Raw genomic sequence first — 16977 nt, 5'->3', positions numbered from 1 at the left:
AAAAATTAAAACTTTTCCAATTCAATTTGGCTGAAACCGTGACAAATCATATTCACTCATGTGTTAAAATTCATTTTGACATTTTTATCAAAACCAGACACAATAATATTCAAACTACTACATTTTAAATAGAAAAAATTACATTTGATATCTATTAATTAATTTTTGATCTAGTAATAAATATTTGATTCAACAAGTGATATCGATTGAAAAATAATGAGTTCTTAGAACAATTATTCATGAAGAAAGAGAAAATCAACATAATCATATTAAAAAAATTCAATTTCTAATAAAGTTGATCCAAGAATATTTCAACAAGGTTTGAGTAAAAAAATTACCGCCAAACTAATATTCCAACCCGATATTTTGAGATATTCATTTCTAATTCTCAACTTTTACAATTTTTAACCCAATAATTTTGATAAAGCACTCACACTTAATCATTATACTAGAAATAAAAAGGTGCTGTAACAAAAGTAAAAATAAAAATAAAAATTAATTATTTTAAAGTAATGATATATTTATTCATTTAGTTATTTATTTACGCACAGTTAATTAATTCTTCAACTAAGCTCTTTGTTATTTTGCGGTTTTTAACAAGAATATTAATTGTTGAAATTCTCCTATTGTTTTACTCCATATTCATGCCACTCATGTATTCAGTCAACTGTGATGTCCAGATCTAGGTAATTAGGTGGATGTGCATAGTTAGTTTTATTAAGTTTATTATTTAATTTATTTTATCACCATCAATTCTGAATATTGATTTCATTCTTTGACATTGGGATCAAACCTAAGTTGGGCAAGCGTCGTCAAAACAATATTTAAAAAATTTAATTAAAATGAACCGAGGACATAATTTTACGATATAAATTATGAATAATCAAAGCAAATTTAAGCTTATGATAACGGTAAAAGAAAATACCAGCAAAGTTTTACCTAATCAATAAATTATGAATAAATGTTGTTGTCTGTTTTTTTTACAGTGAAATTGAAAAAAAAAATATCATATGAAGTAAATTAATTAATTTTTAGAAGGACAATTTTGGAAATGGCGTCGGGGGTGATTTTTTATAAGTTGACATTTAGAATATCACTGCAGAAACTCACTATTTAGTCATTAATCATGAATGAATTAATATTATTAATGTGTAGAATTTGGCGTATATGACTGTAAGGAAATTGAAGTAAATTCTTAATTAGAACATAAATGTATGGATGAAAAAAGCACGGAATGCGTGCCTGAAATAAACGAGACAAGCGTTGGGCTGAGAATGGAGGGATCCAAGAGAGGTGTTGGCTCTTAAGAAAATCTGAAACCCGGAATAACATATAGGAGAGGAGGGTTGACGCTTGCAAATTACGAATCTCATTGCTCCCAACACAAATAACGTGAAATCAGGTATTCGAAAATCAATTTGGACACCTGATTTCAGTTCTTTTCTTAATAATTGTTTCTGTTGTACACAAACGCAACGCAACACCAACACCCACACGAGCAGGGAGAGAACAAGAGGGAAAAGAATATGGGGTGCTCATTCTCTGGTTTGAACGCGCTGTACGATTCCGTTAACAGCGGAGGCGATGCGTGGATCAACGAGAATCGTTTCCGCATCGTGCGCCAGCTCGGAGAAGGTGGCTTCGCCTACGTCTACCTCGTCAAGGAGCTTATCAACGACTCCGCCGCCGGTGGCCTTGCCAAGAAGCTCAAAGACTCCTCTCATCTCTCCGGTTCGTTTCATTACTTGACGTCTTTCTTTCTTTCGTGTTTCGTTTTTTTTTCTCTCCTGAAATTGACCTTGTTGTATCCTGATCTGTGTGATCTGTGTTATTTTATTGTATTCTTACATGCGTTTTTGTTGATCAGTGATGGCATTTCCTCGCCAAATGAGATACTCGTTTATTCGTGGAGATTTATTTTCGGATCTGATTGAGTTAGTTTCTGATTCGAGCTTGTTGTTTTGGAATGTTTATGGAATCCTGGACTTGGAGGATGTGGCTTGTTCGTGGATAGTGTTATGCAATTCTGTTGATGTGTAGCGTTTGCTTAGTCTTGTTTTGTGGATATTGAGAAAGTAATTTTAGTTTATGAATCGAGCTTGTTGTTTTTGAATACTTGTTGAATCCACGCGTTGGAGCCTATGGCTTATTCTTAGAGATATATTTAACGCAATTTTTTTCTTTAGATCGGATGTGTTGGACGTCCTATTTCTCGTTGTGATGGTGGTGGTAATTGATTTGGCGGTTAATTTAACCACTCCTTTCAGCAATTGAAAATAGGAGATTCTGGGTTATTATGCAATGATGGTGGTGTCGGTTCAATTTCGATTATCAGTGACGAAGAAATTGGAGCGTTATTATAGAAACTAAAATTATTCGGTGGTCTTCTTAAAATAAAATTTAAGTAGGTGGCAACGTAAGGTTCTGTGGTTGAAATTTATTCATTAACTATACCATCTCTTTTCTGCAGAGGATGGGACTTATGCTATGAAAAAGGTCCTCATTCAGAACAATGAACAGCTGGAGTTGGTCAGGGAGGAGATCCGTGTCTCGTCACTGTTCAATCATCCCAATCTGCTCCCACTTCTTGATCATGCAATTATTTCTGTTAAGGTAAGTAGTTTTTGTAGCCAACACGTATTCCTCTCGTTATTGTATCACAATTCGGATTTTTTTCTCGGATAAACAGAAGTTGACTAAAGAGTGTTACTGGTTCAGCTATGACACATGCCTTTTCTGTCCGGATTTTCACTTAAATATTTGTTCCTGGACTACGACTTAATTTGCCGAAATGTATCTTATCTGAAACTTTTCTTAGAACTTGTTTTAGATGGTTTCTGAAAATTGAACAAAGAAAAACATTTTCAATAACAGTTTTCCTAACTGCCCTTCACACCACCCTCCTCCACCCTCGGCTTCTACGACAACCAACCACCACCCTTCTTCCTCTAATTTTTCCCACCATCTTGTCCAACCGCTTTGTCATGAGGCCATCGTTCTGGACGGCACACCTCCATCTAAGCTCTTTACTTCCCATGCTCTTGCTCCCTAACCTCTGCCCCGATTTCTTCGATCAAGGGCTGCATAGCTGAGGCTGTGAAGTCCAAGCACCACCTGCTGGAAAACCTGGATCCCAGGGGTCCCATCCTTCTTCGAACATGGGTCACCCTGCTCCATGGTCTCAGATCACATACATACTCTTGGTCCCCGAAACCCACATGACAACCCTGCCAAACAGTTTCTGCTGTGCTGACTGAGTCAAGCTCGAGTGCATGAACCCTGATGATGATGGGTGTGTGCATCGGTGTAGGATTTTGATTTGATCATGGAACAGAGAAGCGCATGATCTTCAAGGGTGCAAAGAAGCACAAAAACATAACACGTCCTCAAAAATCATCTTCAAATATTTTTCCGTTTTTCTTTTCTTGTTTTTAGAAACATGTTTTCAGAACTTAAAATAAAAACGATTGGCATCAGACATGTTTTTTGTTTTTCTGCTTTTAATGCCACAATTATTTTTAAAAGTTGTATTCAAACAGGGCTTTTGTTTGTTGAATGAAGTTCCTGAATTCTAGGCTCTACTACATTTGCTTCTACGATTTATAATGTTGTGGGGAATATTACTTTACTATCTTAATTTCGTGTTTATGATATCAGTTGTTTGTTGTGATTGAACATTTGAGCTTAATTAGAACACTGAAATATCTAGGCAATAGAAAATGAGTACACATTAATTTCTGATATTCTCTTTGAATGCAAAATGTTATCCCTTGTATCTTGATTGGACTGAGCAGCCTTCTGGCCAAAATGTTTTTTGTTTCTCTATTTTACTTGTATTGGCTGGCTACAATGATCTCATAATTTTCTTGGCGAGACTCAATTCAATGATAATATGTTATTAAGATATGTGGTTGTGAAGAGATTATAATGAGGCACCATTGCAACTCAATTCATGTTGTGACCAAGTTGATCAAAGTTTATTATTCTACAATTTGTAATTTGATAAAGTCTGTAAGAGTAACAAGTTTGCTTTTGGTAATATGTCCTCTGAATCGATAGTGTAGTAGGAATGAAACTATTCTTAGAAAGTGAACGCGTAGATTTTCTCATTTCCTTGGGAAGGATTTGGCTTAATACTATTCCTTCTTGCTGTGTCATTTCTTGGGCTTCTATAGTTGCATTCAAGATGTCCTTTATTCTTGCAGCCTACCCAAGAAACGTCTTGGAACCATGAAGCGTACTTGCTGTTTCCAGTTCATATGGATGGAACATTGCTAGACAATGCCAAAGTAATGAAAACCAAGAAGGAATTCTATTCCACCTCAGATGTTCTTCAAATATTTCGTCAGGTATGAACCATCTTTCTATTATGCAATATGCTATCACTGTTGAAGCTAAAGATTTTTGGCACTAAATCTCTTTTTGACTAATATTATAGCCTTTCTTGGATTCATATATACTTACTCATAACTTATTTTTGTATTAACCTAGCAATTCTTGCGACATGGGGCTATCTGTTATTGTAAGAATTATATTGTAGAAGAAGAAAACAATTTGTTTTGTTCCGAAACTCACTCCTTTAACCCTGTGAAGTCAACAGCTTTGTGCAGGACTCAAGCACATGCACAGCTTTGATCCTCCTTATGCACATAATGATGTGAAACCTGGTAATGTTCTCATAACACACAGAAAAGGACAGCCACCTCTTGCCATACTGATGGATTTTGGCAGTGCTCGTCCTGCAAGGAAGCAAATTACGAACAGATCAGAAGCACTCCAGTTACAGGTGCTTCTTTCTCCCTTCTCCCTTTTCTTATAAATTGTTTCATAGAGAAATTCAAAGAGAAAAAAGTTAAATGGTAAATGTTTTTCATTTCATTTAACCCACCAAAAGCATAATACAGAAGGAGCATTTATTGAAGCATCCCTTAGGGTACAGTAGTGAAAAGGAAGAATAACGAACTGTTACAGATGGAACAAAAAAATATTCTAGAAGTAATAGTTTCCATTTAACATGTATTATACTCTAATCCCTGCGCCCCCACCCCATCCTCCTGCTGGGGTAGAGGGGCTTGTTGAGCACATCTGCCCATTACCTGGAGCTGGAATGTGATAGATCAAAAGTTTCAGAATGTTTAGGCTGACTGTGAAAGACGGAATTGTGAGTAATAGCTACTGCACTCTGATTATCATAGAGCAGGACAAGGTAGTAAAAGGAACATGAAGTTCCTTTAGCAAAGCTTTAACCCGTGTTAACTTGGCTGAGGTCTGAGCTATACTGTGATATTCTGCTTATGTGCTTGATCTGGTTGTAACTTGCTGTTTTCTTGACCACCAATAGATCAAGTTATGTTCCTAGAAGATAGCAGAATCAGCGAGGTGATTCTTCTCTCATCAATATCAGAATCCCAATTGGCATCAACAAGGAAAATACTTTCTTTTTTCTTATTTTCCTGCATCAGTCACTTTCCACTCTACTCTTTCACTTCAAACAAATTGACCCTATGAGATTTGCCATGAATTGGAAGACTTTTTTTAATTGCAAAGCTTATTTCAGATCTTCTGAGAGTAGCATACTACAAGGCACCAACTACAAATCTATATAAAGATTTGGATCTATCACCACTTGCTTTAGACAACTTGCATGTAAAGGTCATAGGAGTCGAAATTGATTCAGCATCAGCCATATTTGTCATGTGTAGGTGATCTCTAAGTACCTGCTTTGAGTCATAAGAAGGGATTTGTCAAGTAGGTGTTTGATCTCAATACCCAAAATATAGTCCGAATTACCCAGCTGTTTAAATAGAAAATGTGGAGCTCAGATTTTTAGTAATCTGCTGAATGAGTTGTGGATGAGATGACAGTGATGATTGCATAAACAGTGAGCTTGATTTTTGTTCTGTCAAACCACTGCCTGCGTGTGTTTGTTCAAGGCTATAAAGGGCCCTGTTCAGTTTACAAACAAAAGATTTCTCTTCAACTTCAAATTGTCAGGTTTGCACCATATTTATTGTGTCATTCAAGAAGTCATTAAGAAAAGGATGATTCACATTCAAATGAAATAATTCCCAATTACTAGTGAGAGCAAGAGTGATGATGAGTCTAATAGTAATAGGTTTAACAGGAGAATTCTCACAAAAATCAACACCGATTGAAGTTGAAAAAGCAGCATTTTATATTCCCAATCTTCATATGCAGGATTGATGATTAGCATCGGAATCTTGAATCAGTTAGGTACCGAGGAGGACTCAATGTGAAAGAGATGGAATTCGAGGTTGTCATGGGAGAAAAAGAATTTCAAGGAAGATTAGGATTTACCATTTGAATCAATGGCTAAGATACCATCTTAGAGAAATTAAAAGAGAAAAAGGTTAAACTGTAAACATTGTTTCATTCATTTAGCTAACAGGGAACAGAGTACAGTGGGAGCATTTATAGAAGCTCCTCTTAGGGTACAGTTGTGCAAAAGCTGGCAACAGAATAACAAACTGTTACAACTGGCACAACAAACAATAGAATATTCTAAAGTGAAAAAGAAAAATGAAAAGGTAATATTTTTCATATTACACATTATACTCTAATATGGTTTATCGATAAAGATATTCTTTCATTTTAATGTCTTGGCAGTTCCACTGGCAATCCTGATAATTTCTTCAGCACAGTTCTGAATATGCTGTGCCTTAAAAGTATATCTTATTTTTGAATTTTTAAATGTTTTTACTACATTTGAAGTTTGTGAATTGTATTACCTAATATGATAGGTGCATATAGAAGTTGTTGTACATAAAATGGTTCTAAGTTTCATTTAAACATTTCAATTGCTTCGCTTATGTGTCCATTTTGGCAATATTAAATTCTTTTAGTAGCTTTTATGTTTTGAACAAGCTTTACAAATTTGAAGGATCATAGTTACATTTCGGTTACCTGGCTAGGATTTTCTAACCTGCTAATTGCTGCTTATCTTCCTATGTAGGAATGGGCAGCTGAACACTGCTCTGCACCTTTCCGAGCTCCTGAGCTGTGGGATTGTCCAAGCCAAGCTTCTATAGATGAGAGGACTGACGTTTGGTCACTAGGATGCACATTATATGCAATAATGTGAGTACTAATCCTTCTTTTGCCTGATTGTGCTAACTTTTATGGTTAGAACGTTTGTTAATTGTGCCTTTATACAGCATGATAACCATATTTTGGTAATTCTTTTCGGGTTTTCTTTAAGTTTTTATTCTTTTCATCAAAATCATGTTTCAATGTGCAATGCATTTGATTTGGAACCCTTGTGCATACAGATTCTGCAAATTAACGTATTAAAAAATTTTAAATAGCGTGAGGAAGGTTTTCTTAGTTATTCTATTACCATCACTCACCATTATAATATTGTATGGAATTGCAATATGTTGTTTTGTAGTGAAAAAACAACATATGGTGGATTCACATTTTTTTGTTGCTTGAGTATGACCTATAAAATAAGAGAAAAAAAGGGAGAGTCGGAAAATAAGTTATTTTATTTGCTATGCCCTGACCAATTCTTGCCGTAATAGTTGTGTAACCAAGAACATTATGCTTGAAAGTCAACTGCTGTTTGGGTTGATTGGCAAATCATACTTATTAGCCAGAGCTATGGCTTCAAAATTGTGGTGTATTTGTGTAAAAGAAAGCTACAAAACTTGTCACATAATGATATTCTGCATAGGGTATTGATTTGGAGAAATGCTTTCATCAAATACAACGTGTATTTGATTTATGTTCCACGAATTCCAAGGCAGTTGAACGGAGATGTGCGAGCAGGAATTGAAATGAACTCTCGTTTGAGTTGTTGAAAAGGAAATTCGAGCAAGCTCTACTTCTTCAAGTATGACGAGAAACGAAATCTTTTAGCTATGGTGTCCCTTTGCATATTTCACTGATTTGGCCATCGAACTACATTTCCAAAGCTCTATCATGATGATTTTTATCTGGAAATGTCTTGGTTTTTTCCTCCTCGTGGGTTTCATGTTAGAATTATATCGTGGCAGATATAGTTCATGTTTAATTGTTTATTTGTATCTGATGATGGTTGAAATGTTCAGGTATGGGGTATCTCCATTTGAATATGCACTGGGAGAGTCTGGTGGAAGCCTGCAATTGGCTATAGTAAATGCTCAGGTGAAATGGCCAGCTGGACCTAAGCCTCCATATCCAGAAGCTTTTCACCAGTTCGTGTCATGGATGCTTCAGCCCCAGGCTGCTATGAGGCCCCGAATAGATGATATCATCATCCATGTGGATAAGTTGATTGCAAAGTTCACCCAATGAGAGAAGGGAAAAGTGGTGCATGAGATTACATATTTTGCAGTTATTTAAAGATTTGGTGTGCATTTACTGTCCGGTTATATGTTAATGGATAGAAAAGCAACAGCAGTTCCTCGCCTGACGGAGTTAACCTTATAATGTATCTTCGTTTTTGGTGTTAGTCTAGGTAGTCACTCCGCCGTTGGCAAAGTCTTCTTTCTGTCATTTCTACATAATTTTTGTTTTTGTAATCAAATCTCCAATCTCCCGTGTCTTCACAATTTATCAATAAATATTATGTATCATTTATTTATTCACTTTCTTTCTTTATGTATATTATATTGTTTACTATAGTATTTTTTTATAGGATAAGTTTTTTTTTTCAAACCTCAAAACGTTCTTTTAATATAAATTATATTAGTATAAAATTATTCGATATCTTATTTATATAAATGTAAATTGATGAAACATATATTTCTTAAAATATAATTAATTATGAATTATTTTATAATTTTATTTGTTTGACTTTAATAAAATTTAATATGAATAATTATAATAATATAAATTTATAATTTAAAAGTTGTATTGACTTTTATATATATATATATATATATATATATATATATATATATATATATATATATATATATATATATATATATATATATATATATATATATATAATTACTTTTGACATGTCTTCACCGATCTGTCGGATTATTTTAACATTATATTTCTTTGAATAGGTGGTCGAAAAAAATTTAGTGGCATGAAAGAAATCTAAGTCCCCATAATTTATTTGATAATTTCACAAAAGTAGGACATTTCAGAATCGGCTGAAGAAATTTAAAATTTATTTTTTTAACCTAATTTAAAAACTAAATAACGATATAAATTTAGATATTTTAAAAAGAGTACAAGTTTAATTTAAATATAATACTTTTCCTGTTATTAAATAAAGGGATTGTTCTTATAAAATTTAAAATATTTTTAACTCTACAGTAATTCCACGCTCATGTTAGCCAAGTGTTTTATTATCAAAATAATTGAAAAAACATCATAATTCTTTTATCGTGAATCATTTACATTTCTTTCTACTATGTATAGAGTTGTTTTTTTTATTATTAAAGTTAAATATCATGTTTTAATTAATCAGATGTTATCCACTTTAAAGTTTAAAATTTTGTCATAATTTTATCTTTAAAAATATTAAAAACGTACAACGACCAGTACAATTTTTTTCTTAATAAGATTGTAAGCCCATCCAGTGCAAATTTTTTTGTAACCAAAACTGCAAATTTTTATTATGAACTGACAAGCAACGTTTACTACATAGACTATCCAAATTTCATTTATGCAAATTTAATAAAAATGACTAAATTAAATTGATTTAACACAAAAATAATATTTAATTGAAAAAAAATTAAGGAGACCAATATAAATAAAAACAACAAATATAAAAACCTAAATAGTAATTAAATTTATTTTATATTATTTCTTTAATTCTTTATCAACAATATCTAAATATTAAATAAAAGTTTATATATATAAAATAATATTATGTATACATACTTGTCTTTCTTACTATCAAAGAAAATTAGGAGTTTTACTTATTTCCATTTCATTTGTACAAATACATTCATGTTAATTACTACCATAGACATATTGATTAAAGAGTGTGGATTGTGACCGAAAAGTAAAAAGTGACCATTATCTTAACTAGGTTCCTACTTTTAGAATTTTCAAATGGTCATCGATCGTATCCCTTCTCGGAGTTTAGCAGAAAAGTTCAAATTTACTATTTTATGGAAACTTAGATGCTGAGATTATGCCTACTACATGAAGATGTGATTGCTGTGATTCCTAAGAATTCTCCCACAGTTCAAGAGTCTAAAAGCAATTATTTTTATAAATGTATCTCTTTCTATATTTATTAATTTCATTTATGATTACTTTTTGTGGTGATTTTTCCAACACTATTGAGTTCATTGATAGATAATTCATGTAATTTTTATTTTCTCTCCAAAACTTAATTTCACTACAAATCTAATTGGGATAAGAACATGACTCGTGAACGGTAATTGAAATGGAAGAATAGATCGAAGTGAAAAAGAATATATGATAGCTTCAGTTTTCTAACAACTCTATAAAATGTGTGAATCTCACCGCAAAGAATTTTAGTACAGCAATTTCCACTTTTACTGGAACTTTTTTTTCCATTAAGCAATTATTTATATATTAGTTATTGTAAAAATTCTTTACACTTATTATATTTTTTTTCTACCTCTTTATTTCATTAGATGTTAAATATATGATATATTTAATTTAATTATGCCTTTTACACCATTTAACACTGTCAGTATATTTTTTTGTGAAATTTATCACTCAAGATTTTTCTTTTCACATATTTTAATGATCTACTAAACGTCTCAATTTAAAAAATAACATCATTTTCATGTAATGGAACAATGTGTGTGTGATTAAATCTAGGTAACATAAAATTGAGTGATATATATACACACACAGTTTTCGTTTTGGAATTTCGCAAGAATCCATTTTCTGAATGGACAACGTTAAGAAATTAAAATAAATGCTTAAATTTATCCTTACCACAAAACCATATTTTTCATGATTTATCTGTGACCAATCCAATGTTCAAATCAACGACTTTTGGATTTATGATAAGGCAAAAACCACGTGGCCACCATCATCACCCAATTTATAAATAAAAGAAGAAAAATATCAATATTTAATTTTAAAGGGATTTATTTTATTTTCATAACCTTTATTTTCCTCTTAAAGTCGCGCCAAAATTTTGTGGAACCAAAAATTATAAATAAACTATATGAAGATTCTATTATTCCATAGATTTAAATAATAATAATAATCCATACACAGTCTTTGAAGAACGTAAAAATAAGTTTCCAAATTCGAACCCTAGGTTGAAATTAAATAATGGGTGTCCATAACCACCTATAAAAAAAACCCCTTAATTAGTTCCAGAGCAGTAACAAGAAAAAAAAGTTAAAGATAGAACTTAGAAGTTTGGTTGAGTTGTGTAGAAAAAACAGAGTCTGGTTGAGTAGATATATATAGAATATAACTGCTGTTGAATCTCTATTTGTGTGCGAAAAATGTTTGAGGATTGAGTGATAAAATGAACGAGACGATGGCTAACAATGAAACCGGGAGGTACGAATGGTGGAACTCTTCGGCTTCGTTTCTGTACGGTGGTCTTGCACCGATTTTTGGAGTGATTGGTTTGGCGTTGTTGGTGGTGGTGTGTTCGCGGTGTCGAAGGTCTGATTCTGAAAGAGAGGCTGAGATGAACCTGAGAAGAGGAGTAACGGCAACAGTAGCAGTGGCAGAAATTGAAGAAGGACCTAACATTTTGGTAATCGTAGCTGGAGAAAACCACCCAACGCATTTGGCCAAGCCTCTCCCTTCCACTCACAACCAGTGAGTTCTTCCTTTCTGTTATTGCATCTCTCACACCTTCTTCATTCTTTCCATTACCATTTCAGTTTCCATTTTTATAAATAATATTTTTTAATTTTCTCATCTTGTTTTTTGAACTTCTTAATTTGCTTTTATTTTTCTAACTAAGTCATATTTTTCACCTAACTTATGTATTATAATGACATTTTATATCTCATTTTAGTATATAAATCAATTTTAACTCATAATTTATTATTTATTATTTATGTTTTGTGTTATTGTTGAACTATCCCTACCATTGATTTAACAGAAAAATTATATTAACTTGTTTTAAAAAAAAAATCCAAAATGAACGTTACAAATTATGAAATCAAATTAAAGAAAAAAACTATAATAAGAGAACTAAAAGAAGGTATTAAACTCTTTTTTTTAAATATTACATCACACCGAATGTGATATTATAATGTATCTACATTTATTAGAAGACCTTTGGTAGAGAATTTTTTTTTTTTAATTCTCCAACCTGGGAAAGTAATTATGTTTTAGTTTAGTTTCTTGATTTCTAAGAGGAAAAATTATATAAATATTTTTAGGAAAACTTTTGTTAACACAAACAAAATTTAATTATTCTTATGAATTATAGTTGTTGAGTGTAAGACCAAACGTCTTCATAAAGAGAAAAATTTATTGGTGTTACAAGAAAAAATATGTATCTAATAGTTTGTTAAAGAAAGATAGTTATGTAGCTACTTACAGTGAGTTTATGTATTAATGTCTTTCTTTTATTTTGTTTGCTTTTGTCACGTGAAATAATGATAAATCTAATTATTTTTAATATATATAAATGTATTAATCAATTATTTGTAAAATTAATTCAACATATAAATTGGTCACATATAATTTTGTGTTAATTATAAAATATTAAATTAAAACACTTTAATTTAGATTAAAAATAATTATTTATTAGTTTTATTGATAAAGAATTCAACATCGAGTTGATTTGATTAACTTATCAAAATTAGATAAATCTAATTATTTGTAATGAAAAATTATTGTTTGCAAGTCTCGTGTGCATTACAAATAATGATAAAATATAATATAATATATATAAATGAAAAGATAATTTTTTATCTCTTGTGAGATTGAATGAATTTTTAGATCACATATTTTATTCTGTTATATAAAGTTGTCTTAAATGAGAAAAATGGGCATTGAGACGCCTTTCATTGACTCAATGAACATGTGAAAAGAAATTGGCCTAAAAATGAATATAATATTGGATATCCTGAACCCCCAAAAGTATTCCTAAAAAGATAAAAAAAAAAAATTAAATGTTTTTGCTATACAGAACTGTTGCTAGCTAATCTTTCTTATTCTTAAACAATCACTAATTCGTTGACAATAATTAAATTTACTTGTGTTACAATTAAAACGTATAATATTACATATATAAAAGTATATGTATATAATGCAATCTTAATTGTGAAAATAACATTTTATGATATTTTTTTCAGTGAAATATTTCATGTTTTTATATATATAATGTTCATGCATTTTTTTCCCCTTTCTATACATATAATTTTGTTCACTTTAGTTTTTATAGGATGGTATGTAAAGTTTATTGTGAATAAATGAAAAATTATATGAGAAATGGTTTTTAAGGTAAGTATTGTAAATTTATAAAATGATCATACACCTTTTATTAAATCATTCCAATTCATGATGGAGCTGTGGCTCTTGGCGAATTGAAAGTTTTTCACATATAACCAGATTATTTAATAATTATTTTGTTTCTTTTAATAATGATAATGTTTGGTTTTAATCAATAAGCAAATTGCACCATCTATCTATTTTATTACAGCTTATTCTAACAAGCAAAATTATAAAAATAAGTTTTAAAATTTCATTAAATTCATAAAAACTACTCTCTTGATTTAGTCTGTGTGCTTTATATAGGAAAAAAATGTTTATATCAATGAAAGCCACAAAAATAATAATTTTTCAATCATTCTTTCATTACATGCGCTAAAGTTCATTGTCCTCTTTTCTTTTCCATTCTATTTAACTTGACTCAGTGGTTAATAATTTTATTATGACTGTGTTCGCATATATGATGATTTGGATTTGGTGTATGGAGGAATTCACAGGTATGAATGATGATTTGTGAAATACAACATTAATTCCATTATATCAAGTTGAAAAGATTTATGCAGATAACATGTTATCATAATCTCCCTTTCACATGCATTGCTCATTGGTGAAGAACATACCTTCCAAGTTGAGGGATTCCATATCCATGTGTGTGTAGGAGAACCTATAATTGAATCGATTCTGTGTAAGTGATGATGCATGACTATATTAGATGTATATGGGCATGGGAGGGAAGGAACCGGTTACACAGCCACTTCCTTGGGTTTTTATATATATATATATATATTGATAATAAATAATAATAATAATAATATATCAATTTTTTTATAAAACAAAATAGTAATTTTATAGTTTAATTTATTAAAACATTTCTTTATCTATTATATCAATCAAATCACTCATAAAATTTCACAAACTTATCCTTAAAATGCACTTATTTTCACCTCTAAATCTCTTCAAATAAACAACACAAATTTTACTTTCAAATTCATTCATTTACTCTTTTTCAAATTCATCATTTTAAAAGAAACATTTTTCTACTTTCTCTCTTTCCCAAATGCTATGAAAATTAACATATTTTGTATCCTATAAATATTCATCTCCACTCGACTTAAGTAAGGAACTTGATAAATTTAAACTTTTTTTTCTTAAGACACGTAGTTAGAAACCTAACCCAATACCTTTCTTGGTTATAATTTCGAGTATGAATCTAAGTCTTACATAGGATAAAAATGAGAAAGTAGAGTAGTATATGAAAATGAAGATCCATTAATCCATTACCTTAAGGTTTTGAGTTAAAAATGATATCAATCACTTATGTGATTGGACTCAAATCTCATTGATGTCGTATATCCTCAAATATAATAAAAATGTTATATCAAAATAATTAATGTTTTGCAAACTAAAAGTGATTTTGAATTTGTCGTGAAACTTCTTATACTTATATTCCATAGAAGATGGGTGCCTAAAAAAGAAAATAGGCATTTTTTAGAAATTGGCACAAGTACACTCTATTTCTAATAAGAGTAGCTCTAAACTAAATTTGTTACTTGTAAATCAAATCCTTTTATTGAGTGTTCACCTTTAAAACTCCTCTATGTAATCGTTGTTCCTGATTCTTCATCTCTCAAATCCCGAATGAGTTATCTTTATAGATGTAGTTGTTATTGTCCAGACCATCAACCATAGAATGAATAACAAATAATCTTCCACAACCAATCATAAACCTTATTTTTGACAATTTCTACAAATTTTTCTATAAAAGCAATTTTAAAGAAATCTACGACAAACTTTAGAAGGATTAAAATGTTAAATCTAATGATCTTTATAATAAAATGTAACGTCAGAAAAAAAAAAGTAAGATTTAAAAGATGTTAAACAAAATTTGACAAAAAAATTTGAAAATACAGAAAGAGCATTACAATATTTTAAAAACATAAAACTACTAAGATAATAATAAGTATGATAAGTGATGCATATAAAATCATAAGTTATGCATATAAAATCACTAAATGATGCTTATAATAAGCGAATAAAAATAATTATCATTTTATCGTTGACGTCATTGATGATCAAGGTCCATCGGAATCTCACTAGAACTGTGGACGAGAAAGAAGATGTTTTGTTCTGGGTCTAGCGGTGAAGAAGAAATGGCGATAAAGCGACGGTTCTCGTTGACGCCGTTGATGGTCAAGACCCATCAAGGTCTCGTCGGAACTATGGGGAGAAAGAAAATGCTCTGGGTTTGACAGTGAAGAGGAAATGGCGGTGAAGAGAAATTATATTTTATATTTTACTTTTATAATTAAAGGCAAAATAATAATCTTTTATTTTTATTTATTAAATCTTTAAAAAAATTTATTATATACACAAACTTTAATATACTTTTATTTTAAATTCTTTCATATCATTATCTGTTAAAATTTAATAGGACTTGGAAATAATTAAACCTAAATTTTAATTTATTAATCAAATAATTAGAAACTCTTAAAATAATAAAAAAGGTGAATTTGTATGTTTCATTCACCATTCAGTAAAAAAATAAAAGTTTCTGTATTTAAAACACAATAACTTCTATTTAGCTGTACAACTATTGTGGGAAGCACGACTTTATCTTAAGGTGCTGTTTTAGAAGTATGACTTACTTATTTATATAATTTTTAAAAATTATTCATTTCAGTAAATTTGAAAAATAAAATAAAAGTACACTCATTTTTAATAAAACTATACATTAGAAGCTTTAGAATACAATAAAATGTATAGAGATTAAAAAAGAAGAAGTAAAATTTAATTATACATGTAGATTCCATAGAGATTGAAACCTTATAATATTACACGCACAAAACATATAATTTTTATTCAGAAATATAATACATGCAGTACTATGCATAGTATTCCCATTATCTCAGAAGCAAATGTCCAAACAACAGTAGCAACAAATTCCAGCACAACTGCAAACAAATTTAGTAAAATAAATATATATTAGTCACAAATTAAATAAAATAATATAACCAATATATATTCGAACGAAATAATTAAATTTATGACGAAATTACACTCTTCATGTTACATCTCTATAGTTTTAAAATATATATTTATATTTTTTTATAAAACAACATTAACATATTTTATATTATAAATAGTTATCATAAGGTTCTTATCCAACAATAAATACTTTATCAGACGAGTAGATATGATTAATTTTGTGATATCTAATTTAGGTAATTGTTATTGTGTTTCTGGTTCATGTTTAAGAAAATTATATGTCCTAATTTATTCGTTGATATAATTATTTTACATATTATTTTATTTATTTATTTATTTTTAATAAGAATATAAATGTAATTTGTCTTCCAAGAAATCTTGAATTTAGGAAACATCTCACAAACGACACAAAGCGGTTGATTCGCCTTGTCTCAAAACTCTGCTTCAACGTCGTAAACATCATTCTCCGACAACCAACGGTGCTCGACTCCGTCGTGACGAAGACTCATAAGAAAGATTTTAAAACATGAAGGAACACACCAACCATGTTCTCTAATGATAGCTTTATAATAATACTGTTGGAATATATGAAACTGTTTAACTTTATTCCAGAAGTCAGTCGCAGTATATATC

At 30.4% G+C, this 16977-nt stretch overlaps 2 protein-coding genes across 2 annotated transcripts; both read left to right on the top strand.

Moving 5' to 3' along the window:
* Positions 1-1212: 1212 nt before the first annotated feature.
* Positions 1213-8588, top strand: PK3 (serine/threonine protein kinase 3). Its single transcript, XM_047309607.2, has 7 exons — positions 1213-1402; positions 1503-1731; positions 2471-2613; positions 4206-4349; positions 4601-4786; positions 6974-7098; positions 8070-8588. The coding sequence occupies exons 2-7, from the start codon at positions 1527-1529 to the stop codon at positions 8293-8295; spliced, it is 1029 nt and encodes a 342-aa protein (XP_047165563.1). The 5' UTR covers positions 1213-1402; positions 1503-1526; the 3' UTR covers positions 8296-8588.
* A 2620-nt stretch (positions 8589-11208) lies between these two features.
* On the top strand, positions 11209-15608 carry LOC148206958 (protein GLUTAMINE DUMPER 6-like). Its single transcript, XM_088115411.1, has 2 exons — positions 11209-11730; positions 15437-15608. Exons 1-2 carry the CDS (start codon positions 11429-11431, stop codon positions 15606-15608), a joined length of 474 nt encoding a protein of 157 aa, XP_087971537.1. The 5' UTR covers positions 11209-11428.
* The last annotated feature ends 1369 nt before the right edge of the window (positions 15609-16977 follow it).

Source organism: Vigna umbellata, chromosome 1 (genome assembly GCF_029865625.1).
Source record: "Vigna umbellata cultivar VRB3 chromosome 1, Vumbellata_1.0, whole genome shotgun sequence".
In the NCBI taxonomy this organism is placed as follows: domain Eukaryota; kingdom Viridiplantae; phylum Streptophyta; class Magnoliopsida; order Fabales; family Fabaceae; genus Vigna; species Vigna umbellata.
This window is presented reverse-complemented; position numbering and strand designations above follow the sequence as displayed.